The 27,624-nt window shown below is 35.6% G+C and overlaps 1 protein-coding gene across 11 annotated transcripts in view; it reads left to right on the forward strand.

The window, feature by feature from the left end:
• DMXL1 (Dmx like 1) overlaps positions 1-27,624 on the forward strand; it is an 85,224-nt gene that overhangs the window by 53,878 nt on the left and 3,722 nt on the right. For 4 of the 11 annotated variants that reach the window (XM_063321075.1, XM_063321080.1, XM_063321076.1 and 1 more), the window contains 18 exons: positions 671-919; positions 1,324-1,437; positions 7,985-8,148; positions 9,158-9,297; positions 9,624-9,709; positions 11,613-11,814; positions 13,094-13,211; positions 14,420-14,482; positions 16,417-16,503; positions 17,178-17,299; positions 17,406-17,547; positions 21,938-21,988; positions 22,265-22,325; positions 22,886-23,013; positions 23,125-23,217; positions 23,690-23,781; positions 24,729-24,781; positions 27,036-27,253. In XM_063321075.1, the coding sequence (XP_063177145.1) occupies positions 671-919; positions 1,324-1,437; positions 7,985-8,148; positions 9,158-9,297; positions 9,624-9,709; positions 11,613-11,814; positions 13,094-13,211; positions 14,420-14,482; positions 16,417-16,503; positions 17,178-17,299; positions 17,406-17,547; positions 21,938-21,988; positions 22,265-22,325; positions 22,886-23,013; positions 23,125-23,217; positions 23,690-23,781; positions 24,729-24,781; positions 27,036-27,253 (2,183 nt within the window). Of the gene's footprint in view, positions 1-670; positions 920-1,323; positions 1,438-7,984; positions 8,149-9,157; positions 9,298-9,623; positions 9,710-11,612; positions 11,815-13,093; positions 13,212-14,419; positions 14,483-16,416; positions 16,504-17,177; positions 17,300-17,405; positions 17,548-21,937; positions 21,989-22,264; positions 22,326-22,885; positions 23,014-23,124; positions 23,218-23,689; positions 23,782-24,728; positions 24,782-27,035; positions 27,254-27,624 lie in introns of those variants that run through there. The other 7 variants (XR_010069172.1, XM_063321077.1, XM_063321079.1 and 4 more) reach the window with 7 other exon arrangements.

A 27,624-nucleotide genomic window follows, 5' to 3' on the forward strand; every position in this document is an offset into this window, starting at 1 on the left:
GTATAGCACATGGGTGAAAGAACACCTGTCAGACAATGCAGAGTTCAAATTGGTGACCATGATTTTTGGTTGGTTTTACCACTGTAAAGTGAGAATATAGCATGTCAACTTACAGTGTTGTGCTGGAATTACAGACGTAACTGGTGAAACAAGCACCACAGAAAAGTCAATGAGCAGATTAGTATTTTTATTCTTAAGTATAAGATTTGGATGATATGTATTGAATATACTGTGAGGCACTCGTTTAGAAGTAGAGAATAAAGAGCTAACCCTTTGCTGAAAGAATTGAGTAGCCAGAAAAAAGAGAGCCTGAGACATGGGGGGAAGAAAGATTCATGTAAGTGAGGTAACTAGGTGTTGTATCATAGAGTTTCAGTACCAGGTATTTTGTTTTAGAGATATTCCAAAATTTGAGTGCTTTTTTTTGTGATTTTTTTCCCTCTTATTCTTGAAAAGTTGCTATATATTTGTTTAACTGTTAGTACAAAACATGAAGCTGTTCAATAGCATGCCTCTTTCTCCTGGAGTTTAATTTCCTCCAAGACTTAATTCTTTTTCTACACTAGAAGGTACTCAGTAATGTACGTTGCCAGTCAAAATACCCATGATAATCCAGAGTATGTTGACACACATGTATATGCTTTTTATTTTTTCTTTTTTTTATAAACAGGAATAACAGCTCTAATACGTCTCTTGAATTCTGCTGGTGAGGAAGCGCAGCCAAGTCTCACAGTTTTACTTTGTGAAATTCTAACTGCAGTCTACCTGAGTCTGTTCATCCATGGCCTAGCAACACATTCTAGCAATGAATTGTACAGAATTATGGCTCATCCACTTAACAACAAAATGTGGTCTGCTATCTTTGGAGGAGGAGCTCATACACCCAGTGGCGAACAACTGCAATTAAAGACAAAAACTGGTTAGTTCCATTGTTTTACTTACATTCGTCTTCGGGGTGCTTTAAGAAAATTATGTCACTGCTGAAAGCTTAAGAGTAATTGTTTTAAGTAGTTAATGTTCACTAAGAATTCAATATGGTTTTAGATCTGCAAAGAAAAACAAAGATCTAAAATAATTAGCATAGATGTTGTATAGAAGAGAGTACGAAGCAGATGTGAATGTTACTGAAATAAGGTTTTCAAGTAGCACAACTACTGTATGTTATACATACTGTAATGTGAGGGGGTTAAGCTCATCTTAAAGAGAAAACTTTCAGTACTATTACAGCCTAGTTTTTAATGTCCATTTTAAAGCTTTCCAGTTCGCTCATATCAGGAATATATTCCCATTTTACAAATACAGTATGTTTTCTCTCTTTGGCAGGTGGGCACTTCCCAATGCCTAGCCCACATCAGGTAGTAGTGTTCTCCATGGAATGTGTGGGGTTTTCCAAATCCCTTACGGCCTTCAGTACTCATAGTCCTACCAAATCTTCAGGCAAGATACTAGATTTAGTACTAGGCCTCTACATGCAGTTTGCTATGTGTGATTTTTTTTTTGCATATGTAGAAAGACAGAAAAACTTCTGTTTGCAAGCCATGACATCAAAATTTAAAGTGAAGTTTTGTAACTAAAGCAGCAATTAAATTGGGCCTTTTAAAAAAAAAAATAAATTGGCAGTGCTGTTGTATTCTTACTACACTTCATTTGAAATCAGTGTTAATTATAAAATGACTTTGACCATGGTTTGAAAGGATCAGAAGTGTTTCATATCTTTGTTGGAGAGCTGCTTGTTTTGCTTTTTGAATATAAGCATTATTATGCATGTGAATTTCTAAGTTTTCATTCTAGACATTACAAAGAAAAGGTGTTCAGTTTTGATAGTCTAAGAAAGGAAACAACCTTCCTTAGGAAAGCAAACAACCTTCAAGTTTTAAATTCGGATTATTATAAATTATCCTGAAGTCCAGAATGAATTCTGTAGTGCTTTTCTTTTTGGTACAGATTTGTGCTTTATAATTTAGTTGGACTTCTATAAAATCAAGAGTAACAATCCTGTAGACTATCAGATTTTTTAAAAGGAAGATTTTGTAAATATAAATTTACTGGAACTATGGTGACTTTGTACATCACTTCTAAATATAGATGTATAAAATATAACTTAAATTATATAATTTTTATTATTATACTGTTATTATTAATATTCAATGTGTGTTACATATAAAAATACCTTGTATTTAAGGAAAACTGGAAATGTAGCCTGTGTAAACACAGACTTTGTCAGACATTTAGAAAAGTATTTTCAGGGTAGAGATCTTTAATCAAAAGTGAGTTCTTATCTGTACAGTTTTCTCTGTGGTATTGAATAAATATTTACCTTAACAAAATGATAATGAGAAATATATTTGCCATATCAGAATTGTTGGAAGGCATAACTGGCTTTTGTTGGCAATTCTAAGTTTCCTAGGTGTTGGTAACTGTATACTGAGGTGTGTTAATGCTGCCACTACTACTGTTTTAAAATGATAAGCTAATTGTTTTTACATAGAAATGTATTCTGAAATGTGTACTTAATGCCTGTCTACTGCATGTTTTTCTTGAAAATGAATGCTGTCTGGCTGATTGCAGAATTAATAAAACTGTTGCTGGAAGAATCAAGAAACCAAAATTGAAAATTTAAGGGAAGAAGGGACCTTTTTAAATACTAATTTGCAGGGATAATCCAACACTGGAAAGGGGGTCTAGAGTGGTTGTGGAGTTTCCATTTTTGGAGTTATTCAAAACTTGAACAAACTAGGCAATCACCTAAGTCAGCCCCGTTCTGAGCAAAGGATTGGACCAGGTTCTATCCAACCTACTTAATTCTAGGATTCTGTAAGTCTATTACTTGTTTTTAATGCATGTTTATATAGAGCAAATTTAGGGGAAAGGATTCGTGAGGAACATCTTTCTCTGTCATTTTAAATTAGGGGGGGGGGGAGGGGAAAGGGAAAAAAATAGACCCCCAGCGAAGCAAAGAAGTAGGATTAAAATCTGCTGAATTTTTGAGCCCCTACTATCATCTCTTACTTTTTTTTTCCTGACCCAGAAATGAACACTGAGAAGTGACTGGGATGCTTGTTCCAGTCAACTATGGCACTTTCTTCCAAAGTATGATTTAGACTTCGTATAGCTTCCCATTTTGTTATGCATAACTATACTCTTTTTTCTTAAGTTTGTGTTTAGATATTTGTGAAATGTTTTCACTCTCAAGTGGGTATCAAAAGCCCAAAATTCTTAACATTAAAAATTCTAATATAACTCTATATGTCCTGCATATGTCGTCATCTTCTTGCCATGCCCCTAGCTCCCCCAATCCTTTAGTGCTTTATCTAAATGTGGATGTTGATCTCCACAGTCAAACTTGTTTTAAGAGATTATAGCACTATGTACAGAGCTGGCCAATAAAGTTATGTGATTTCCATTTCTGCGCCTTACTTCAGTTGACTAGAGCATATAATAGCTTTGGATATAAAATTTCTATTAAATAAACATCATCTTTCCATTAGACACAAACTTAAAAACAGGAACCAAAAACCAGTTCCTGGTAGTCTTGTAAAATCCTGACCTCTGTTAGGAATTAGTTTGTACGAAAAGCTATTGCTTCATTGCCTCTTTCACAGTGAAGATCAGACAAAGCATAGCAGTCGGCATGCTTTTTAGAGCTGCCTGACGTGTTATATTTTCCAGACGTGTTTCTTGTTCTTGCAGTTGCAGCAAATGATTTTGACAAACTGGGTTAGCATTTGAGAATTTACATTATGTCTCAAAATTCTTTTCAAATAGGCAATTAGCATCTGAAAAATAACCCTATTATTGATTACAGTAGATCTTTTCAGAATTGTATTTACCATGTATTTCTCCTCAAAACAGCCTCAGAAAACTGTTTTGTAACTTAAGTCTGTACAGAGATGGTAATTTCTCTATAATCCAGAGGGTTCTTAAGGAAAAGTTTAGGTTTTACTTTAATAGATAGAAATCCATAATTTCATTTCATATATTCAATTATTCCATGCTATAAGAGTAAATTAAATGCAAAACTACTTCCAAAACTTGAGTATTTTACAAGTACACTTTATAGACTTCAAGTTGTCATTTTGGGTTTCAGATATAGAAATCAGAAATCTGATCATACCTGACTATTAATAGTCTTAAGACAAGTTACTTTTCTCGTCTGATTGTTGTAACTTTCCAAGCAATTAAAGAAATTTTAACACAAATATTATTTCTGAGTACTGTCATAGTTGTACTTTGGTACGGAGAAATTATAAATTGTCTTACTCTGATGGGTTTTGCCTGACATGCCAAAGGTTTTAAGAAACCTTGATAATGAGGATGTGCACATAAAATTTATCCACGCGCTGTGCAGTCCCGCTGTTAATCTTATGCATATATTTCTCTTGTTAGATCCTCTGCATTAATTTGCAGCTTTCACTTGCTCCCCACAAACCATTATTCATGACCTCCTGGAAAACATACTGCCATTACAGATTTTATATATTTCTGACTTAGATTAACAGAGCCTCTAAGCATAAGATTAATTTAGTGTTTGGCCAAGTTTTGCTTAGGCAATTATAAAGAAAAATCAAACCCTTTAGAACTCTTGCATTTATCTGCTTGCTGTACCTGCTGTGAGGTACGTTGCATCCAGAATCTGAAACAAAACAACAACAAAACCCAAACTTGCATTAGTAGTGCTTTGGACTAGCAATTTTTTCTTCCTCAGACTGGATCTAACAGTGCTATGTATCTGCAAATCAGAAACAACAGTAAAAAGTCTTCATTTTTAGACTTTATCTCCAGGAATGGATTAATCTCAGAATAGATAAAAGGATACAGATTCCTCGAGTTTTAAAGCAGCCTAGCTTGTGTAAGGACCTAACAACAGCCATGCAAACTGCTCCTTTTTAATAAGAATTCTCTGTGATATTATTATTAGTGGAAACTTTGACATCAATGTGAGAATAATTGCCTTGAATTCCAGCTCAGAATTAGAGACTGCAATGTTTGGCTTGGTTTTTTTAAGGTACTTTGGAGTACTGAGTACTTCATTACTTGCGTGGCCTTTTTATTCTATATTAAAGTCTTTGTCTTCTCACTATTACTCTCTTATTCTTGGTTAAGTCAGCCGTTAAAACAGATTAGAAGTTTGATTTGAAGTATTTGCACTCTGAATGATGGAGTTGTTTTAGTTCAGTAGAAGAAGCTTTAGATGGTCAGAACAGGAATGTCAACAAAGTTTGTGTATGCCAAGTATTTTGTGCTTATCTAATTTTTTGAGAGGTTTCTATTCACCATTTATTGAAATGCCCCCAATGTATATAATGTCTTCAGAAACACCTGAAAGTTTAATATATACTTGCTTTGAGCCTTTCAGTGAATGACTACTCATTAATGGTGCATAAATACAACAAAGAATTTACGGTCTTGTGTACATATAGTAATCAAACTACAGTTTATGAAACTTAATTGCAATTGCTACTGTTGAGTGCTAATTCAGTAAATTCATCACCTTGGCCACATGGGCTATTGCCCATGAGTAAGCAGAATATTATGTTGAATGTTGAAAATGTCAGGATTTGTAACCTTGCAAAATGCAAATTCTTTCTAGATTTGAAGTCAAAATGTCTAGCAGTGTAGACTTTTACCAGGCTACTGTTCTAATTGGCTTTCATAGCTTCCTAAAGAATTATATAAATCTGTGCAGGGCTTTACACTTCCTAAAATGATTTGAGGTGTGATTCAAAATCGTTATTTCTTTTGACACGCCTCTGTAATTCCACTCTGTTCTGGGCTTCAGCAGTGCTGATATTTGTTGATGCCTGCAATCAAAGATGATGCTTTTGTAAGAGGACTCCATAATTTTATATCTCTTAATGAAGACTTGCATTTTTTCATAGGGCGTTGGGGTGTTGATGCTTCATACCTGCACACAGTCTTCAATAAGAACCAGTAACCCTGATTTGCATTTTAGTTTTTTGTGAAATTGAAATAGATCTGCCTTTTAGCTCTTCCTGTGAAGGTGGAAGGGAGCTGATGTGGGCAACAGGTCTTTTGAGTATAATTGCATATGTTAGATCTTGGCAGAAATAGAAGCATTTTCCTTGTCTGAAATATTCCAATATTCTTGGAAAATAACATTAATTTTACAGTTGTCTTATAAGTAAAATGGGACCAAAGATAAATGTTTTGAATGCAAAAAACAGTTTTGTTTTAACTAGAGTTAAAGAGTTTTAACTAGAAATATATGGGAAATTTGAAAGTGAATATAACTGGAGATCTGAAATCCCAAATGACAAAGTCAGATTTGTAATGAATTTGTTAATTTATTTAAAGATTTTTAGAATGGACAAAAAAAATAAATTGACATTAGTAGTATGTATTTCAAACCACTTAGATGGTTGTACTTTCATTTTCCTTAAATATTGATATTTTTTTCCAATGGCTAGCCTGCATTATTCTTAAAAACACAAAGAATGATCTAACAGAATGGGAAAAAAGTACTCTTTTAAAGTAAAGCATTTGCTTTTTGAATTCTGCTTAGAAAAACAACCTGCAAGCATATACTTGCTTAATTTCTGTATCATGCAACATTTGTTCCTTATTTTATGCCTAGTGAATTTTTTTAAGCAATTGCTAAAAATTCATACAATGATGCATGTGCATGCTCTTTCTTATCTGATGAGCTTTAAATAATGAAATGAAAATGCATTTTACCGTAGCTATTATATTTGCGACTTTTAGTAAAGGTAAGTGGATTGCAAATAATATGTGTAACAGGAAAAAAATAAAATGATACAGTATAGTAGTGCAACACAGACTGTTAAAATATAACAGTTTCAAGATGAAAGATGAGATGCTGTCTTCAGCTTTTATTAGATTCTATACATAAATTATTTTGTAGTTCAGAAGCTTGTAGTGGTAATGGTCGTCTTCATATGTGGTCAAAAATGTTTTTGAGAATCCTTGGAAAAATGTGGGTTTTCTTCTGGTCCAAAACCAACCAGAAATTATGAAAAAATTCTGTCAACCACTGTGAATATAGAGAGTTTTCCCATTTAGGGGGGAAAAAAAAAATCATAGTTGTGAGGTTTAAAAAAAACTCAGAAGTTTTTTGTTTTTTTCTTAAATAAACCTAAATCTTACCTCTTTTCAGGCTTTACAGTTGTCTTAGTTTGTGTTACAAGCACGTAAGTGTTATATGTGGAATATAACTGTTCTTAAATGAGTGTTGTTTTTCTTTTGTCTGGAGTGTTAGACCTTCTGTTTTCAAGGGATTGGAGTAGCGATAAAAGTTTTGAAGTAAATAGTCTTTCGGGCATCTATCAAGACTCAAAAGTCTCCTGTTGATAAAATATTTGAACCAAAAAAAAAAAAAAGGGTATAAGAAATACTTCTTTTTAGTGGTTCACTCCAGGCATACATAGGTATGCTGGTGTTTTTTCTGCCATGCCCAGCATTGCTAGCAGGAGAAGGTAATTTCAGAAGCTTAGTGGAAGTTAGTTTTAAAGGCCCTTGGTAGCAGAAGGGAATAAGTAAAGTTAAAACAATAAAGGAATTAAAACTAGGAGTAGGAATGGCAAGCACTATATTTGCAATATATATTCTGAAAAACAAGACTCTTGGCTTGTCTTAAAAATATAATAAGTATTCAGTAGTGCTTATTGAAGTAATTTAGTTGTGCGGTATTTTTGGTTGAGCAACAATATTTGCCATCTTTGTAGGAAGAAAACTGCTAATGCAGTTATGGATGTACTCTACTGTTCCATATTATTTGTGCTGGGTGAGGGAGGGGTCCCTTTCTGGAGTTCTATTTATGTATTAGTTTTGTGTATTTGAGCACTAACATTCTCTATGCTTATTTGGTACAGAAATGTTAAGATAAAATTCTGAAAACTTGCAGTGAGGAAGGTCTTTACTTTCTGTTGTAAATCCCTTTATTAAAAGCAGTAGGGAGGTGGAGCAGACAACTTAAAGCAACATACTGTATTTTCATCCTCTTCAGATGACGGAGAGAAACAGCAAAAACGTTACAGGCTTTCATCAAAAACCTCTTCAAAAGAGAGTTCTCAGTCACCTGCATTGCCATTGGTAGACCAAGAATCTCCATCTTACAAGGAAAGATTTATTCCTCCTGAGCTTAGCATCTGGGATTATTTCATTGCAAAGGTAATTTTTTGCTATTATGACAGATAAATATCTTCCATCACTTCTGGAATGGTAATTTTTTTCTTACTGTCTTTAGTCTAGGCATTGATTTAGATGTGTGTTTGAAATTGGTTGTTTTTATTACTCATATTTAGCTTTTTCTAAAATGCTGCCTACAGATATTTTTGAAACAGCTTTCTTAAAAATTGCTGTTATGTTTTCAGATAATGCTATAAACAAAACATGTTGATTTTTAGAGTTGTGGAGTACAAATGTGTAGGTAATTGTGGATCAACTATTTAGATAAACAGGGAAATATGAGCAGCTTTTCATCATCTATTTCAAAAGAGTGAAATGAACATATATACTTAATAGAAATCAAACTATGTTGCCTTTTGTTGTCAAGTCTGCTGTGGCAGGTCTTTCTTTGTAGAAAGTTACATAATTGTATGGAGTTGTATGGCTCATTTCTATACCAAATGTTAGCCATATCAGCAAAATAAATACCTAAGCATTATTTTAGGAGCAAGGACAAAAAGAAATTGGAAATACTGAATAACACACTGGGGCACTGATGGTGGGCTTATCATAAATATTGAGTTCTGTAGGCAGGGGGGATAGGATTTTCTTGTTCTTTAGTCCTCTCAGCCCTTGGAAGAACTGGAGGAAACACACTAGTGATTTTGGCTTCTCTCTGACAAAAAACAAGCTTGTGTGTCATGCATGTGGTTTGATACATCTGATGTGAAAGTAAAGCAAAATAAGAATTGGAAAACTGTTAGTATTTTCATTTTCAGCATTAGAATTTTGAGTAACGGAAAAAATAGTTAAGCTACTAAAGTGTGCAATGCTTATGGACAGCTACGCTTTTCATGAGGTACAAACTCCAAAGATTACTAAATTGATTAAGATTGATATGCCTGCTTTTTATAAAAAAACATTAGGTATTATAATGATGTATTTGTTTAAAGATAATTTTAAAATATCTGTTAACTAGAAAATACTCAATAAATATTATTTAAATTTTTAGCCTTTTCTTCCATCACAAAGTAAAGCAGAATATGATTCCGAAGAAAGTCAGGAAAGTGGTGAAGATGATGAAGATTTTGATGGAGATGTGTTTGCATCAAATTCACAAAATCAAGAGCATTCTAATGCAAATTCATACAGGTAAGTTACTCTTTAGAATGCAAGTTGTTCTGCAATGGCTAGACTTGCATTTCTGACCTTTTGCTTTTGAGATAATCCATCAGTTACATGGTATTTCATGGCAGTGTGTTGTCTAGACTTAGTTTTTCACAATTATTGTTTTACTCATTAATACATGATATAGTGACTTTCGAGTTCAACATATCTATAATATTCCAAAGTACTGTTTGTAGTTATCATCAGTTTATAATAAGGATTTAAAGCTCTAAATTTAAATCCTAATTGTGAATAAGTGAGAAAAATTCATTTTCCTTTTAGTAAATGACTTACTAGTGCTTTCTTGTTAGTTGGTCACTGATGAGATTGGCAATGGTTCAGCTGGTACTTCACAATTTGAAGATATTCTACCCTTTGGCTGGACATGATCTTTCAGGTAATAAGCAGCAGAGTTGTCTTTTTGTACTTAATAACCACATTTGAAATCAGTAATGTATTGAATAATATGTATGTTGTAGCTTGATTTTTTTGTTCAAAAGTTCTTCATTTTTGCATGATCTGGGAATAATTCTCTGATACTGTTTATCATACAGGTATATTTACGAAATAACATGGTGGGTGGGTAAGATGAGTGGATGAGAAGGAATGCTTAGTAGTTAGCAGAAGTCTCTGCATACTTAATTTTTTCTTTGTGTCTTAGTCATACAAGAATGTTTACAATATTTATTTCTTGGTGGAAACCTTATAGTTTTTTGTAATTCAAGTTACATCATTCCTACTCCTTGTTTCATAGAATCATAGAATCACAGAATGGCTTGGGTTGGAAGGGACGTTTAAAGATGATCTAGTCCAACTTCCCTTCACAGGCATGGACATCTTTCACTAGATCTTGTTGCCCAAAGCCCCATCCAACCTGACCTTGAACACTTCCAGGGATGGGACATGTACAGTTTCTCTGGCAACCTGTTCCAGTGTCTCACGGTCTTCATTGTAAATAATTTCTTCCTTATATCTAATCTAAATATACCGTCTTTTAGTTTAAAACCATTAACCCTTTTCCTATTACTACAGGCCTTGGTAAAAAGTGTCTCTCCATCTTTCTTGTAAGTCCCCTTTAAGTATTGAAAGGCTGCAGTAAGGTCTTACCAGAGCTCCTCTTCTCTGAGCTGAACAACCCCAACTCTCTCAGCCTGTCCTCATAAGAGATGTGTTCCATCCCTCTGATAATTTTTGTGGCCCTCCTCCGGACCCGATTCCATGTCTGCCTTGTACTGGGGGCCCCAGGGCTGGATGCAGGACTACAGGTGAGGTCTCATGAGAGCAGATTAGAGGGGCAGAATCACCTCCCTCATGCTGGTGGACACCTTTCTTTTTATGCAGCCCAGGATGTAATTGGCTTTCTGGGCTGCAAGTGCAAGCTACTGGTTCATGTCCAGTTTTTTATCCACCCGTATCCCCAGGTCTTTGTCATCCAGGCTGCTCTCAATCTGTTTATCACTCAGTCTGTATTGATGCTGGTGATTACCCTGACCCAGGTGCAGGACCTTGCACTTGTCCTTGTTGAACTTTGTGAAGTTCACATGGGCCTGCTTCTCAAGCCTGCCAAGGTCCCTCTGGATGGCATCTCTTCCCTCTAGCAAATCAAGTGCACCACTCATCTTGGCATTACTTGCAAACTTTCTAAGGATGCACTCACTAACACTGTCTATGTCATTACCTAAGATATCGAACAGTACTGATCCCAATACGTCACCCCTGAGGGGCACCACTTGTTACTAATCTGCATTTGGACGTTGAACCGTTGACTGCAATTCTTTGGATGCAGTCATTCAGCCAATTCCTTCTCCATCGAATAGTCCGTCCATCCATCCAATCCGTATTGCACCAGTTTAGAGGTAAAGATGTTGTGTGGGACCATGTCAAAGGCCTTACAGAAGTCAAAAGTAGAGGACATCAGTTGCTCTTTTCTTGCCCACCAGCACAGTCAGTCCATCAGAGAATGCCACCAGATTAGTCTGGGACAATTTGCCTTTTGTGAAGCCATGTTGGCTTTCTCTCATCACCTACCTGTCATACATATGCCTTTACATAGCTTTCAGGAGTATCTTTTCCATGGTATTTAATTTCTGTCAGTGTTGGAGAAGTCTGTTCCTGTATTTAGCAATGGTAGCACAAAACAGTTCATCTTTTTGTACTTGCAGATATCAAGTTGAGGTTTGAATAAAGCTTACTTTTGGAGGTATTTGAGATACGCTTCAGCCTTCAGCTGTGGAATTATCTCCATTGAGGTAATAATGGAGAAGGAAGGTTTTTTTCTTAATATTTACTTGTCTTTCTAGAGCTTCCCGTTAGCTCCCCAATCTGCCATGCAGTTTTGAAAACACTACAGCGCTGGGAACAAGTTCTTCTCCGACGTCTTGAGCTATATGGGGGTCCACCTCAACATTATATTTCAGTTCATGCTTCTGAAGATGCCCAAGCTGCTGGTCCTGCATTGCTTCGCCATAAAACTTTACTTGAGCCTACAAACACTCCATTCAGGTGAGTGTAATGTCTAGAAACCCTGACTATAGTATCTTCAGTATACATCAAGCATTATGTTGTTAGTGCATGTGATAAACCATAACTTTGATAACTGTCATGCCAGTTTCTAGACTTGCTTTAATCCATCGCGAACTTGTGGGTGCACATCATAATTCACGCATCTCTAGCCCAAAGCAAGATCAATAAAAACAATTAAAAGCTTCTAATTTCTTAAATTTCTTTTATTGAAGCTTAAAGATATTGAGTGTCTCTGTGGAATAACTATGGTTGACATCAATAATAATAACAAAAAATAAATAAATTTGCCCTGAGAGGTAATTAAGAATGAGTGACAATGAATTAAGTAATCACCCCACGTTTGGAGGGAATAAAATTATGTTCTTACCAGCATCTTTTCCTAAAATCAGAGAAGAAATATTTACTATTCATAATATTTGTGTAATTGTGACTCCATAGAATTGCATGTTCAGCCAGAAAAGTGTGCTCAGTTTCTTAAATTGTCACTTCTAAAATAGATTTCTGCCTTTTTAATATTACTATCACCTGTGGTTGCAGAATCAACAGAAAGTCTGTCCTTTTGTTGTAAAACACCTCACAATTGTCACACTTAGTTCTAGTAACTTGAGTTGATTAGAAAAGAATAGCTTAACATGCTTCTGCTGCCTGGCATTATTCTTAAATTACAATTTAAAGTGATTCAGGGTCGGATTGGTTTTGGCCTGCCATAAGCAGCTATATTTGTATTAATAAATTTTGCTTGATCATACAGTTTTCTAGGGATAAGTATAATCATTTCAAACCTGATCTGATTCTACAGTCTTTCCGGTTCTGTTACTGGAAAGTCATGGTTGTTTCAGAGAAGTTACACAGGTGATGATGTATTCCTAGTAGGAAGTATTAGTCATTCATTATCCATGTGATAGAAGCACTCATTAGCAATAATCCATGTTGTAAAGGATGAGGTGGTCTAATAAGTAATCTGTATGCTGACCTGATTGCTGTGTAATCTCTTAAACAGATTTTTCTCACTTGTGCCAGGGTAGGAGGTGAAAACGCTACATGTTCTTTTCCTTCTTCCTTTTGCACCTCCTCTCACATGTAGGTTTCTCAGGACGATGGTACGAGAATGCTGCCAAATAGGTCTTGTACAGTGTTCAGAGAGCTGTAGCTTCACATCAGCATTTCTTCTGACTATAGTTTTATTATAATATAAGGTATTGCAGTCTCTTGTAAGTATGAGCATGATGTAGATATTTATTTTAACTTTGTTATGTAGATCGAACAGTCATGTTGCACTGTCTGTGAAGAGGCTCTGGCAGTACTTGGTTAAACAGGAAGAAATCCAGGAAACCTTTATCAGAAATATCTTTACAAAGAAGCGATGCCTAAATGAGGTTGGTATGGCATATAAAATGTTACAGGTCAATCTGTGAGCTCTTAAGTTGTTTGGCTGACTTGTTTAGTTTCTAGAGTGTGAGTTGATACTATACTGAGTTCTGAGTCTAAATCTACAGTATTTCACATCAAAAAACTTTGTCTGTTGTTTCATTAAAAACAAAATCAATCTTTGACTGTAGGCTGTCACCTGATGCCACTTAGCTACAGTCAGCCTCTTCGTTAAGATCAGTATAAAAGCTGTCTCAAAAGGACTAAGCTAAAAACAGTAACCTAATCAGTCAAAGTTCTAAAGGTTTGAGTTTGTCCCTACCATAGTCATCCTGGGCTTATCCACTGGTTTCTACCTTTGTATCTACCTGGATTCTAGGTTCCAGATTCAGTTAAATGTTTTAAAGTTGTGCTTCTGTAATGGAGTTTTGGGTTTGGGTTTTTTTTTCCCCTCTTTAGTTGCTCCTTTTCTTTCTTACTCACACCTACTCCAAATAATTCAAAAGAATCAGTTGTATTATAGAAAAATTACGGAGTAGCAGAAACAGAGGAGAAAGAAGCACATCCAAAAACAATCAAACATGCAGGAGAAAAAGAGTACTCATGACTAGTAAAGCCATGGCAGGAAAGAGTTCTGTATGAGCTAATCTTTGTCGTGTCACAACTAGAATATCAGCTTGTTTGATTATTTGTGGCTAATTGTTTTCACTACAAACTGCAGTTAAAAGGAAAATTGTTCCTTTTGTCTTGTCCTTTGAAGATGTACCATTTCTGATCATGTCTTGTGTTAAAGCAGCCAGTTGCTATGCTGTATAGAAAGGTATTTTGGAATATTTTAGATGTGCTTTATGTGTTTCCAAGTAGAATCATTGACAGCCTTACAGAGCATAGGTGTGTTGGCTTTATTTTGTATCTTCTTATTACTGGTAAAATGTCAGTGGAGATTGCTTATTTTCCAAGAAATTTTACTTTTGTGATGGACAAGATGCTGTTACAGTGCAGAATAGGTAAATCAGTTTCTTCTGTACTGAACATAGAGTTTAGAATTTGATAATTGCTGTTACTACATAAAATACCTGTGTGTGCGTGCAAACATGCTGTTGTGTTTCAGTTGTTCTGTTTTGGGGTAAACAAGGAATTAAGGATTTCCTTGATACTTTGCGTGTTATGTCTTATCTTTATTCTTTGTTCTGTCGTTGTTCTTTCCTTGGTGAAGTCATTAGAGGAGCACAATGAAACCATGAAAAATTCTGTGGTCGAGGAGCCCATCGTCAATAAGGTACACAGTAGTAATGCTCAAATTAATTAGACGTTACATTATTCTGAAATATTTTCCTTTTGAAATGGTGATGATCTCCCTTAAAAAAAAAAATCTTTGCTAACATAGCAAATAAACTTAAAAACTTAGTTTTGCAAGAAATTGAGTTAAACTAGTCTTGTTATAGAACCTGTCTGAAGCTGAATGCATCTTAGAAAGCTGGATGAAACAACCAGCTAAGAACAATATGTATTACCAAATTCCATAGCTATGCCAAGTGAAGAGCTGAGGTTGAGATTTGCTCGTTTGACAGAAGTTCAGTAGTATTATGGGAACATAGCACATACAGGAGCTTTCACGAGTATGAGGTGGCAAGAATAGTTGCCTATAAGTGAAGGTGGTTAACTGAAGTCAGAGCAGTTTGTTGGCGTGATACTAATTTGCTACTGGAAATTTTCACTGAGCCTTAGTTTTAAGATGGTGACAAATGAACCCATATAAAAACTGTATAGCAATGTTCTTGAAAGATTGGTATGAGATACTAAAAAGGTATAATACTATGACTAGACATGTAAACAAATACTGTATTCTTCAGGTGTTCTTTTGCAAAACTAGTGAGAAGACAAAAATAAGAACCCCCATAATGTCCTTGGGCTACCTTGTTGTTATTAGTTATGCAATTTATGCAATAAAGCAGTATTAGCAAATAGGTAGTTGGAACTGACTGAGGAACAATAATAATTTCATGCAAATTTGTTTCACGCAACACGGATCATGTTTTTGTATCTGTTTGTCACTGCAGTTTTGTGCAATTTTACGTACGTAAGACCACCAGAATGTCAATTTTGTTGTAATCTTAAAGAAGGTATTCTACTTTGTGATGTGTAACTGCTCCAGACTTTTTTCAGACTTTGAAAAAGACTATTTGCTGTTCTTTGACAGCACTATTTTACTGTTTTTCAACTAAAATAACTTTCGTTTAAATCTTTTGAAGGCCAGAGAAGTACGAAATTGGAGGGGGAGGCTGGGAAAGAGTAGTTCTGGAATAATTCTTTGTGTTTTCAAGAAAATTCAAAATTTTACACTCGTAATTCAGGTTTGAATTTTTATGTCACCATTCATTTGGCAATGCGTTTTTTTTACTGTAAAATTATTTGGTAACTACAACAGACTGGAGTCTGTAGTCTTATCAGTTTTATACTTGCAATGCTGAGCACTCTGATTTTAAACATGAGTCCTACAGTGCTGTTTAGAGTTTAGAATTTTGTTTTGTGCCAGCATATACCTGGATGCATTTCTAAAGTACAAAAAGGTAGACAAGATTCAAATACAACATTAGATCACATCGGGGTGGGGTTGGGGTTGGGGGGTGGAGAAAATTTGATAGTAAAAAGTTTGTAGTACTGGAATGTGCAGGATTCCAGATTTATTTTACTGTGGAGAGTGGTGAATAGATAAGCTGACTAAGTTCAAGTTTATTTTCCTGCTCAGGATATTGTCTGCACCTTCTCACCTTCTTTTGGACTATTTCATTAATTTCAGTGGTGAAAAACATTTGGTAAGAGTATGAAAAGACTTAACAATTTTAATTTAAGAACAAAACATCAAGACTCAATATTTTATTATCAACGCCCCCAAGTGTGCGTGTAGCCTTGCTGGCTTTCATCATCTCTGGAAAACTTGAGAATGAACACAGTACTGGGACTTCTGTGACAAACTATACTTTCTGTGTTGCTGTGGTAATCTCAACATGGCAGTGGGAAGCTGGATTATTACACATGAAACAGGTTTACTGTAATTATTACAGGTTATACTTGTCATATTTTCTTAGAACTAAAACTGGGGGAAAATCGCATGAAATTTAATACCATCCAGTGTTTGGTCTCTCTACTTCCAGTAAAAAGCAGTGTTGCATAGCTGTTTGCATTTAAATATGCTTTACTTTTTAATTACAGATAGAAACAGATTCGGGATACCCAGGAGGCAAGGCAAGAATAATCCATAAAGAGTCTGACATCATTACTGCTTTTGCAGTCAATAAAGTGAGTATAAAGGAGGTAGGATAATCTAATTGTGTTGTATTTCCACCTGATAAAACAGGTGGTAGTCACATTGTGAATGGGTGAGATGTCTTTTGCCAGCCATCCTGCTACAGCTTGAATTCTTAGCGCTCCCTTCTCTAAAGCACTTAGAGAAGTGCTAAAAAGCACTAAAGCACAATTATCTTTTCATAATTAAACAGTTCTACTACAAATTGTCTTTTTTTTTTTCTATTGTGCAATGGATTGAGGGAAGAGGTGGCCTCTACTTTTTCTTCAAGCTTGTGTGTAGGAGTATTTTTCTTTCTCTGTCAAAGACGACGAGGAAGTCATCTTTTCTTCTGTTGTTTAGTCACTTAAGCCTTACAAAGTAGAGGAGGGAAGCTTGGTTGCAAGCACTGTAGTGTAGTTAACCTCTTGCTTATCCTCTGAGGAAAGCAAGGATAAACTAGAGCTGTTGAGAGAGAGAGCATAATACAAATGGTGTGGGATGCTATCTCAGATGAAAATAAACTTTTAAAAGGAAATGTCAAGGTTAGATGGTTTATATAGATTTGTAGACGTGAGTGTTTGGGTTTTGTAAATTAAGTGTATGTTTTCGTCAACAACTGTACGATAACCAGAGAAAATCAAAAAAGCACCGTTTTGAGTATTCCTTTTGTATCTGCTTTTTTTAGGCAAATCGAAACTGCATTGCAATAGCATCGAGTCATGACATTCAAGAATTAGATGTTTCTGCAATTTTAGCTACACAAATCTATACCTGGCTTGATGATGATGTGGAAATAGAAAATAAAGGGTATGTTTCCAATATCACAGCTTGACTGTGTATAAATCAGTGTAACAAAGCATGGTATTTAATGTTGTTGTTTGGAATCTAACTTACAATGTTGTTTCATTTATAGAGCTGATGATTTCTTAGTTATACATGCTCGTGATGATCTGGTAAACGTTCAGGGAACCACTCCTTATACTCACAGTAATCCCGGCACACCTATCAATATGCCTTGGCTTGGTAGTACGCAAACTGGCAGGGGTGCATCTGTGGTAAGTAGCTTGTCAAAGGTTAGCCTTATGTACTCTGTCTGCTTCTCTCCTTTTGTCTGTTTATTGTTGCTGGTCGTATTTTACAATTCGTGTGTAAGTAAATGTATTTTTTCTATGTAATCAAGATGAGCTGGAATTTTTTATAACCATTTGATTAATGGGTTAAAACACTGCATGGAATTTAAGATACACCAACTAAGCAAGCAAAGTTTTTAGTCAAACCATATACAGTTTCTATACCTGAGATACATCGTTCAAAAATAATCAGGATTCCGGTAAGAAGATGCAGCTTAAATTGTTTTTTAATGACTTGAAGACAAATGCTAAAAAGTGTATATTCAGGAGATTTCAGGATGTAAATTAGTAAAGATTCTGTAGAAATATTTGTGTGAAATATCGCAGTAGCTTTTATTTTAAGCATAATCTTAAGTTACATTCTGAGTTCCAGACTATTCCAGTTTTTATTTAAACGTAAATAACAACTGCTGCTGCAGTAGGTAGTGCACTCTATTAGTATGAGCCTGTATTATAGAAAGGACAGAGAATGAACTCCTAAAGCAGATTTCATTGGCAGGACAGAGGCTTTAAATAAATTTAGTTAAACTCTGGAAACTGAGCAACTTAAACTTGGGAAAATCTTGGTTTCATAAGAAAAATCAGGGTGGCAGTACTGCAGAAATAGGATCAACTACAAATGTCATGCATAGTTTGAACTACTGTCACACTGGTGTATCACTGTTTATCTCCAAAGCTGTTGTCAACTCTGTCTTCTTTGAAGTGCTGCACAGTTTTGCCATAACTCTGCTTAGTAGCATTATTAAATATCTCACTTCTGAAGATCCTGTTTGAGAGGAGATAATCAGTGTCACTGTTCAGCATTTCTGAAATACACTGGGGAGGGACACCCAGTAAAGTGTGACTGTGTCCACATAAGCAAATTGATCCTTCTGATCACAGAGGTGACACCTGCACAAGGGTAGCTCTTACTTTTAGAAATAGATTCTGTCTCTGGAGTGAAGCTTGGCCCTGAGCAAAAAGGTACTAGCTCAGATTTAATTCAGATCAAATTATAATTATAGTCTGGCCATTGACATGCTTACCTTAGTTCCTATGCAGCATAGATGGTCTTTAATAATGCAGATCTGCTGATTAGTTAGCTGCTAAATGCTTACTTGGAGCTACTTAACTGGGCTGAAATAGTCGTACAAGACACCTCTGTCTCTCAGCCTATGCGCACATAGATGTGGAGTTTTTCCTGGGTAACTGAATTCATTAATTGTGACTTGGCTGCACTTTGTGGCATTTAACAGCTCAGAGCAAGGCCATAAGTGGTGGCAGAGTGAAAGAACCATACGTTAATTTATATTGTAGTTGATTTTTGATGATTAGGAGGAGTAAATAAGGAATGAGCATTACAAGAACAATAATGTTATCCACACATGGAAGTGGGTATTGTGCCAGTACGTACACCTCTCCCTTTTATTTAGGAACTACTGATCCTAGTTGGCAATTTTGCAGCTCTGGTATCACAATCAGGTATCTTCTGCAAGTACTCTTTGAGTGACTTTCCAACTTTCTCCTCTCACATCTATTTGTGTATATATAAGTATATAAATAAAAAATATATATACACGCAGACACACATACATACACACATGTATAGAATTTGTGTGTGTGTGTTTTGTATTTCTCAATTACATAATCTATTAATGTAAACTATTCTTACATGACTTTCTGTTTTATATGTAGTAAAGATATATGGCTATGCTTGTTTTGAATGTGTTTGCTGTTAAACTTTGGACCTAAATTTTGTTTGGCATAGTGTTTGACTGTGGCAGAGCAGAGAACCAGCCATAGCACACAACGACACCTCCCCACTAGGGAGGGGAGACAAAGGTACTGAATGAAGGACAAAGTGAACAAAGGAAGATACAGGGTTTCTCTGGAGAAAATAGTGTTACTGTGGAAGGACTCAAATCTGGAGGAAAACCAGCTTCACCAAAATATTTCTGTTGCTACTATTTGTTACTTTGTTCCTTCAGATACTGCTTTTGATCCTTGTTCCATCTTTGCTTTTCCATAATTTGCAGCCCATTTAGTAGATATAGTCCACAGTTTTGTACCATTACTGGCTTTTCGGTCTCGTTGTCTTTGCTTCGCATCCATCAACAAGGAAAACTACTTGACTTATGATACTCGGGCAATTAGCATTTTACTAGCTCTGAGGTTTTTTTTGTTACTCTTCTTCACCATTTCCTGTTATGCAGTTCATATGAGGTAAGTAGGGAGGCTCACCACCACATCATTCCGTACAGTGTGTTTACACAGTTCTTACAGGAGGTCTTTCTAAGAAAGCACTGAAGTAAATAGTACGTATGGTCAGCTTTGAAACTTGGGTAATGTTCGGCAGCTTGTCTTCCAAACCAGTGTCACTGACGCCAATATTCAGTAGTTTAATAACTTGTGGGTCAGATTTTAAGCTTTTAAGTTCTTCAGTCTTACTGTACATTAGGCCCAAAGCACTCAACTGCCCAACAAAGCAATCGGTGTTCTAGCCATCAGATACTGTTTAAGGGGAAACCAGCAGTATCAAATTTAAGTTACATTGATAATGGTAGTGTTTGCATTTTGTAATGATACTTGGCTTCTAAATCAGAGATGCTGCACCAGAGTTCCATGTTAGCATATTCTTTCAAAGGCACGTTTCTGTCAGCATGCATTTTTCCAAAGCATAATCCAGTAGGGGTCAGGAGATCATGATGCATGCTTATCTGTTGAATGAAGTAATATGATTTCCATTGACTTCTGGGTAAAAGCTAGTAGCTAAAAAATTCAACACAGCCCTTCATTTTGGTGAAAACATAGAATGAGCATGAATAATTTTTTTCACTTACACATAGAGATAAATTATATGTTTAGAGAGCGAAGTATTGCAATTATTTACTGATCAGTATATGCACTAATGTTTGAAGAATATCATCCTCTCTTGTCTTGTCCTAAATCTTATCATGTATATACTGTTATATTCACCAATGTTTTACCAAACCGTTGAGCTTTTTTCCTTGCCATTTTAAGTACTTACAGGAAAAAAAAAAGGAAAATATGTATTTGAAAATCTTATTTTTTATCTTCAGGAAAGTATTTTCAAATAAACTTGGGTAGCCAAGATGCATAAGGCTTTCTCTTCAAGAAATAATAAAGCTTTGAGAATTGAAAGATCTAAATCTGCTTCCAAAATGTAATCAAGAGGATTGCAATTAGTGCACTAATCCAAACCTGAGGAAATTTTACCAAGATGATCAATTATTTCCCTTCTGAGTGTTTTTCCTCCTTTTTGTTTGCAAACTGAAAATTTGGAGAACATTGCTTTTCAACTCTTTGGATCACACTTAGTAATATGAAGCAAGTAAAACTTTCTAACTGATATGTTCTTCCAGTTGGCATGCTGATATATACGATTGGAGGACAGAGGAGAATAACATTCTTAAAATACTTGATTTGCTATCTGCTGTTTCCGTGATAAAGCAGTGGCAAAATACTGTACAAAATTAAAGCAGTTGAAAGTCACAGTTGGACTCAAATACCTTTCCAACCTAAACGTTGAATGTTAAGTATATCAGTGCCAGCTTGCTACTGATGCGTATTAAGTGGTAAGCTGCTGTGTCAAAATGAGTGTCCTGGCAACAAACTTTTGTTTGTGTTATCATTTAAAGTTAACATCTGGCACGAATATAAGCTTATACCCTCTTCTCTCTCAAACGTTCAGGTAAATAATACATGCATGAGCAAACTGAATCCAACAGTTTTCTGAGGAAAGTCCTCAAAGTAGCCAAATGCATTTGAAGAAAACTAAAAGGAAATAAAAGAATGAAACTTAACTTTGATGTACATTAGTAGAAAGAAAAGAGGGGAAGAGACATGCATTTCCCTGATGAAAAATCCCTACCATTTCTTTCCAACTGTGGTATTGTGGGTTGGACTTACGATTTAATTATGTGGTGTTTTTTATCTTATTTGTCTGGTATCTCGAGTCTTCTTCATACCTCGAACTTTTTCCAGTTAGGAATTAGTCAACTAGGAAAAACAGCATTCTTGGTAACGTACTTTGCTCAAAGCACAGTTTGGAGTTTATGAACAAAAGTGCTGCTGGAAATCCATTGGATACGTATTTGCAAAATCATAAACGCTTTTGAAGAATCTTTTATTTACCAGTTGCTAGGTATATAGCTTATTCTTGTTGGCCACAAATAATCACTTTTCAATCAATGACAGTACATTAACTAGACTTGAAAATAAATATATTCCTTCCTACTTTTTACTTCTGTTAAAGTTTGTTTACCTCTTTCTTTACATGCTTCTGCCTCTCTCTTGCTTATCTTACAATATTCAGGAATATGCCAATAAATTTAATGGAATCAGAAAGGAATTGGCAGGAAAAGAGGTAAGACTGCAGTCTAAGGAGTATTTATATTTGGATCCATATCTCTCTGAAGCAAAAAAGTTAATTATTTACCTAGATGTATAAAGCTGCGAAAGTATTAATGTCTACACTAGTCCTGGAAGAAAATGACTTCTGTCTGAATTTCTAAACCCAGTGCTTGCTTTCAATAGGAATTTTGGTAGGACACAACTCCCTGCAATCACTGATTATTCTAGGTCAGTAAGTTTTTTGTTCAGTAGTATTGTTTAATTATTTTCTATGTTACATATTGAACAGATGCTCAAGAAGGCTATTAATAACGTCAGAAGAATGGCTTCTCATCCAACATTACCATATTGTAAGTTCAATTTTAAAAAGTTATCTAAAGACTATATATTTACCTATTAGCCATGTTTCTTACTATGCTGCTATTTTGTACTAGCACAGCAATCTGTTATATTTTTAAAAGATGCTTATAAGCCCTATTTTACTGAAATTGTTTTTATTAAAAATAAATAAATAAATACCGGGGGATGTAACGTAGCCTTTAGAAACGGTGATATTTTTTTATACTGAAAAAGTACTGTATTTCTGTTTTTATTTGTGTCTTGGATTAAAGTGAGTAGGAAGAAGGTACATTATTATCTCTAAGTAAATAACTTCATATTTCAGTACCATCTAAATACAGTTCTCAATTAAATAATGAGTACAGTTCAATAAGGCTTGTATAGCATGGGTTTAAGTTCCAGTGGTACCTACTACTGCTACAGTATGCCAGGTACTATGCCACATATTGTGGCACTAGTTATTTTGAGGATGTTATGAGCTGGTGTGAGATGTCTTAAACTTTTAGAAGAAGACTTCCTGCTCAACTGCTACACCACCTGTGAAAAATCATGTAAATATTTTCTGTTGCAGACCTGACAGGTGCTCAAGATGGTAGTGTAAGAATGTTTGAATGGGGTCATGCACAGCAAATCACATGTTTTCGGTCTGGTGGCAATTCAAGGGTAACTCGAATGAGATTCAATTATCAAGGAAATAAGGTAATTGACAGAATGCTTTTATACTTACCTTCTTAAAGTAGTTTCTCTGAATTGTGGTTAATTTTTCTGTAATACATACATATGTATTTACAATTAATATATCTTTTTCAGTTTGGAATTGTTGATGCTGATGGATATATAAGTTTATATCAAACAAATTGGAAATGTTGCCCACTTACTGGAACTTCACCTAAACCATATTTGGTAAGCTGAAAACTAAGTTTCCTCCAATAAATTTGTGTTGTGCTCTCTTATTTCCTTCCCCCTTTAGAATAATTAGGAAAGGGCAGGAATTGTACTGATAACCCGTATTAATCAAGATTTAATAATATATTGTTGCCATCCTGTGGTCCGTATGACAGGCAAGTTCTTTAATCTTAATCATGCTTGCTAATTTAGAGAGTAGAAAATGCAATATTAGATCTGAAATAACTTTACTGTTCTTTGAGAGTTGTCAGTAATTGTCAGTTGTTAATTAATTGTCAATAATGCAGACCTGGAAAGGACATTTCCATGAGAAAGTAAGAGTATCAGAAGGCATATACATACTTTTATATCCTGTGTTCTTTAAACTGTTTTTGAAACAGTTCATCTTCTTGAGAAAGTTTAGGACTTCATGCTTACACAAAATCTGTTGCTTTTTTTAATGAGTAATTTCTAAACTGCAATTTTTCAGACTTGGCAGTGTCATAACAAAACAGCCAATGACTTTGTTTTCATCAGTTCATCATCCTTGATAGCCACAGCAGGATTGTCTTCTGACAACAGGTAAGAACTGCTGTGATAATGCATAAAAATGAAGTGTTGCCATGTTTGCTCTCTTTCCCTCCCCCATCCCATTTTTTGGATGATTCTTCTTAAGCAGTTTAAGAGAAACATGCATACTTCTGCTTTCTTTCCTTCCTTGTGGAAGGTGGAGAGAAACAACGTGTGCGGCTAAATTTCGTGTGCCTATTGAAGGAGGTTCCATAGGGAAGCACAAATCCTCTCTTCATGTTCCACATGAGGAGGGGAAATGCAGAGGGAGGTGTTGATCTCTTCTCCCCAGTATCCAGTGACAGGATGTGTTGGAAATGGTTCAAAGCTGCGTCCAGGGAGGTTCAGACTAAATATCAGGAAGCATTTCTTTATGAGAGGGTGGTCAAACACTGGAACAGGCCTCCTAGAGAGGTGGTTGATGCCCCAAACCTGTCTGTGTTTGAGGCATTGGGACAATGCCCTTAATGACATGCTTTAACTTCTGGTCAGCTCTGAAGGGGTCAGGCAGTTGGAGTAGATGATCGTTGTAGATCCCTTCCAACTGAGCTGTTCTGTTTTGTTCCATTCTATTCATATGATCCTATCTTAAGTTATTTTCATAGACGTAGGGAGTTGTACATAGCTGTTTATTTCACACTTACTTTCTTAAGTAAGTTTTGATCAAGAAATATCAGAAACTGGTAACATTCACGAGAATTCAACTACAAAAGATAGATTGTAATCTCAATATGAATCCTTTATGAGAATAACCATTGCAAAATGATTGTGTAGAGGGCATGTTCTTGCAGTATATGTGTAACTATGAAAGTAATTTGGCATCTGCTCAAAAGTAATCATTGAAAGTCTGTTTACAGTGCTTTTATGCCTGAAACAATCTTTTTAAGGTTCAGATGACTTTTCAAGTGTTCAAAATACTTTAGAACATTTCTTGCTGAATTAATTTTTTTTTTCTACAGAAATATTTGTCTTTGGGATACCTTGGTTTCACCTGCAAATAGCTTGGTACATGGTGAGTAAAATATAACCAGTAAAATATTTGGTCAGAGTAAAAAATATATATGTGTATGTCTGTCTTTATGCAAAAGTAATTGTGGGAAGTAATTTTAATATTAGCAGGACAATATCTTTCACTGTCCTGTGTGAGTGCACGAAAAGCAATATTGAAAAAGAACATCAAGAGATGATTTAGTGCTATATATAAATGATTGGTTTCATGGACATAGAATTGCAGAATGGTTCGGGTTGGAAGGGACCTTAAAGATCATCTAGTTGCAACCCCCTGCCCTGGGCAGGGACACCTCCCACTAGACCAGGCTGCTCAAAGCCCCATCCAGCCTGGTCTTGAACACTCCCAGGGATGGGGCATCCACAGCTTCCCTGGGCAGCCTGTTCCAGTGCCTCACCCCCCTCACAGTAAAGAATTTCTTCCTGATATCCAATCTAAATCTACCCGCTTTCAGTTTGAGGCCATTACCCCGTGTCCTATCGTTACACTCCCTGATAGAGTCCCTCCCCATCCTTCCTGTAGCCCCCCTTTAGGTACTGGAAGGCTGCTATAAGGTCTCCCTGGAGCCTTCTCTTCTCCAGGCTGAACAACCCCAACTCTCTCAGCCTGTCCTCACAGCATAACAGGTCCATGTCCTTCTTGTGCTGAGGACTCCAGAGCTGGATGCAATACTCCAGGTGGGATCTCACCAGAGCAGAGCACCTTCCTTTGCATACCTTATATCTTTGCACCACAAGTGCAACTCCTAGCAGCCAGACGTGTGTAATTTCTGTTACTTTTTAAAAGATTCTGAGCAACTCCTGCTTGTAGTGACTAGCATGTTGAGAAGACAATAGCTATAATACTGTCAAAACTACAGTTTTTAGCACAGTTATGAGATATGCAGGATATCCATCCACACCCCTTCAATTCAAGGTTCCTATGGCTGTGCCTGTACTCATAAATCAGAGAGGGTCCACTCAAAATGTATCGTTTAAGTGTTAGGCCAAATAATGGTACTACAGAGATAGTGTTGGGTACTTACATGTACATTATCTATTTGGAGAATATGAGACGACATGCTTTTTATGAAAGCATGTGAAAGTATTTAATTGCATCCATGAAAATGCTGTCCTCGGAGAAACCATGATTATAAAATATTTCTCGGAAGGTATGTATTTGATTAAACACACCAAAATTTCTAGAAAATACTAATTGATTTTTTATTAATATACTGAGCATGCAGATGTACAAATAAGATCTCATAATTATACAGTAATTTTCAGAGTTGAACTAAAAGCTGAACGTACTGCTATATTTGTAAAGTAGTGCATTTTTGCTTTCAAAGATTGTCCAGTTCTGTGACATCTTTATTCCATGTATTATGCCAGATACTGTAGGATGTTTTAATTGCTTTCTCTCTGTGTGTGTATTGATATTTACACACTGAATTGCAAAAATGCTCTAGAAGAATTATTCCTATAAGTACTTTTTTGAGATATAATAAATATTTAGCCAGGGTTTCATTAATTTTATTACTAATATTTTGTTGTGGTAGAAAAGAAATACATTTCAATGTCTGAAATACAAAATTAGGCTTTGAGAGAGGAGTTGTGAACTCCTTATCATTGAAGTGCGGTGAATGCTTAAGTGTATGTGTGAGTCGTGGAATTTCTAAACATAAATTTAGAGAACCCTTTGAACCACAAGTACAATATAATACAGACTGCATGTTAGGATACATAGTGTCTGTTCTCAAACATACTGAGCTAGCTTCTGATAATTGTAGCCTTCATTCACTTCCTCCACTCATTTTGGGGAGTAGACATATCCAAACAAAAGTGAAAAGCAGCAAATTAAAAGTAAAATAACCAGTGGAGACTTACAAGATATTTGGGCAAGTAATTTGGACATTTCTTATGGGAAACTTATGCCTTAAAATAGCAAGCATCAGAGAGTTTGAATGGAATCTGTTTCTGGTAAGGGCCTAATAGTTCGTGGTTACCCAGGGACAGAAAGAAGGATATAATTTTTTTTTTCATACAGATAGTAACTGCTTAATTTGAGTATACTGCAACTTCAGGATGTCTGATGTGAACCTGGGCTTACATACGTATGGTACTGCAACAAATGGACTTATGGTCAATTGGATTGCAGCATCAAAGTCACTGTTGCTAGCATCTTGAACCATTACAGGTTGATGGAAAATTAAAGATAGTATCATGAAATTGAAGTTAGTACTGTATGTTTATTTAAATTATTTTGCTTGGGCTTTCAGCTTTTATCTGTCACGACAGCGGAGCAACTGTGCTAGCATATGCTCCAAAACATCAGCTGTTAATATCTGGAGGCAGAAAAGGCTTTACATGCATAATTGATCTTCGCCAAAAACAGCAGCAACAGTTACTCCAGAGTCATGATTCTCCAGTCAAAGCAATTGCTGTTGATCCTACAGAGGAGTATTTTGTCACAGGATCTGCTGAAGGCAACATAAAGGTATTAATGAGGGGGAGGGAGAACAGAGATGAAGATGGTGATGATGTCTAAATTCAAAAAGAATCTTGCATAGGTGTGGAATAATCAGATACGTTACATGTTGTACGTTTGTTCTCAACCCTGACTTTCACATTTACTAATTTAATTATGAAATGTCGGTCTTACCTTGCAGTCCTCCTTTTAGTAATCTTACCTTAGTCCCCTTATATAGTCCTTATTATAGAAAATTAATATTCTATAACTGTGTCATTACAGATTGCTTCATGTCTCTTCTTTTATAGTTAGTGTCAGAAAAATGAATGCAAAATGTAGTCCGATTTTGCCATGACTCATTACCAGTGGATTTCAAGATCATGATAATTATCTTTATA

This window comes from Chroicocephalus ridibundus, chromosome Z (genome assembly GCF_963924245.1).
Source record: "Chroicocephalus ridibundus chromosome Z, bChrRid1.1, whole genome shotgun sequence".
In the NCBI taxonomy this organism is placed as follows: domain Eukaryota; kingdom Metazoa; phylum Chordata; class Aves; order Charadriiformes; family Laridae; genus Chroicocephalus; species Chroicocephalus ridibundus.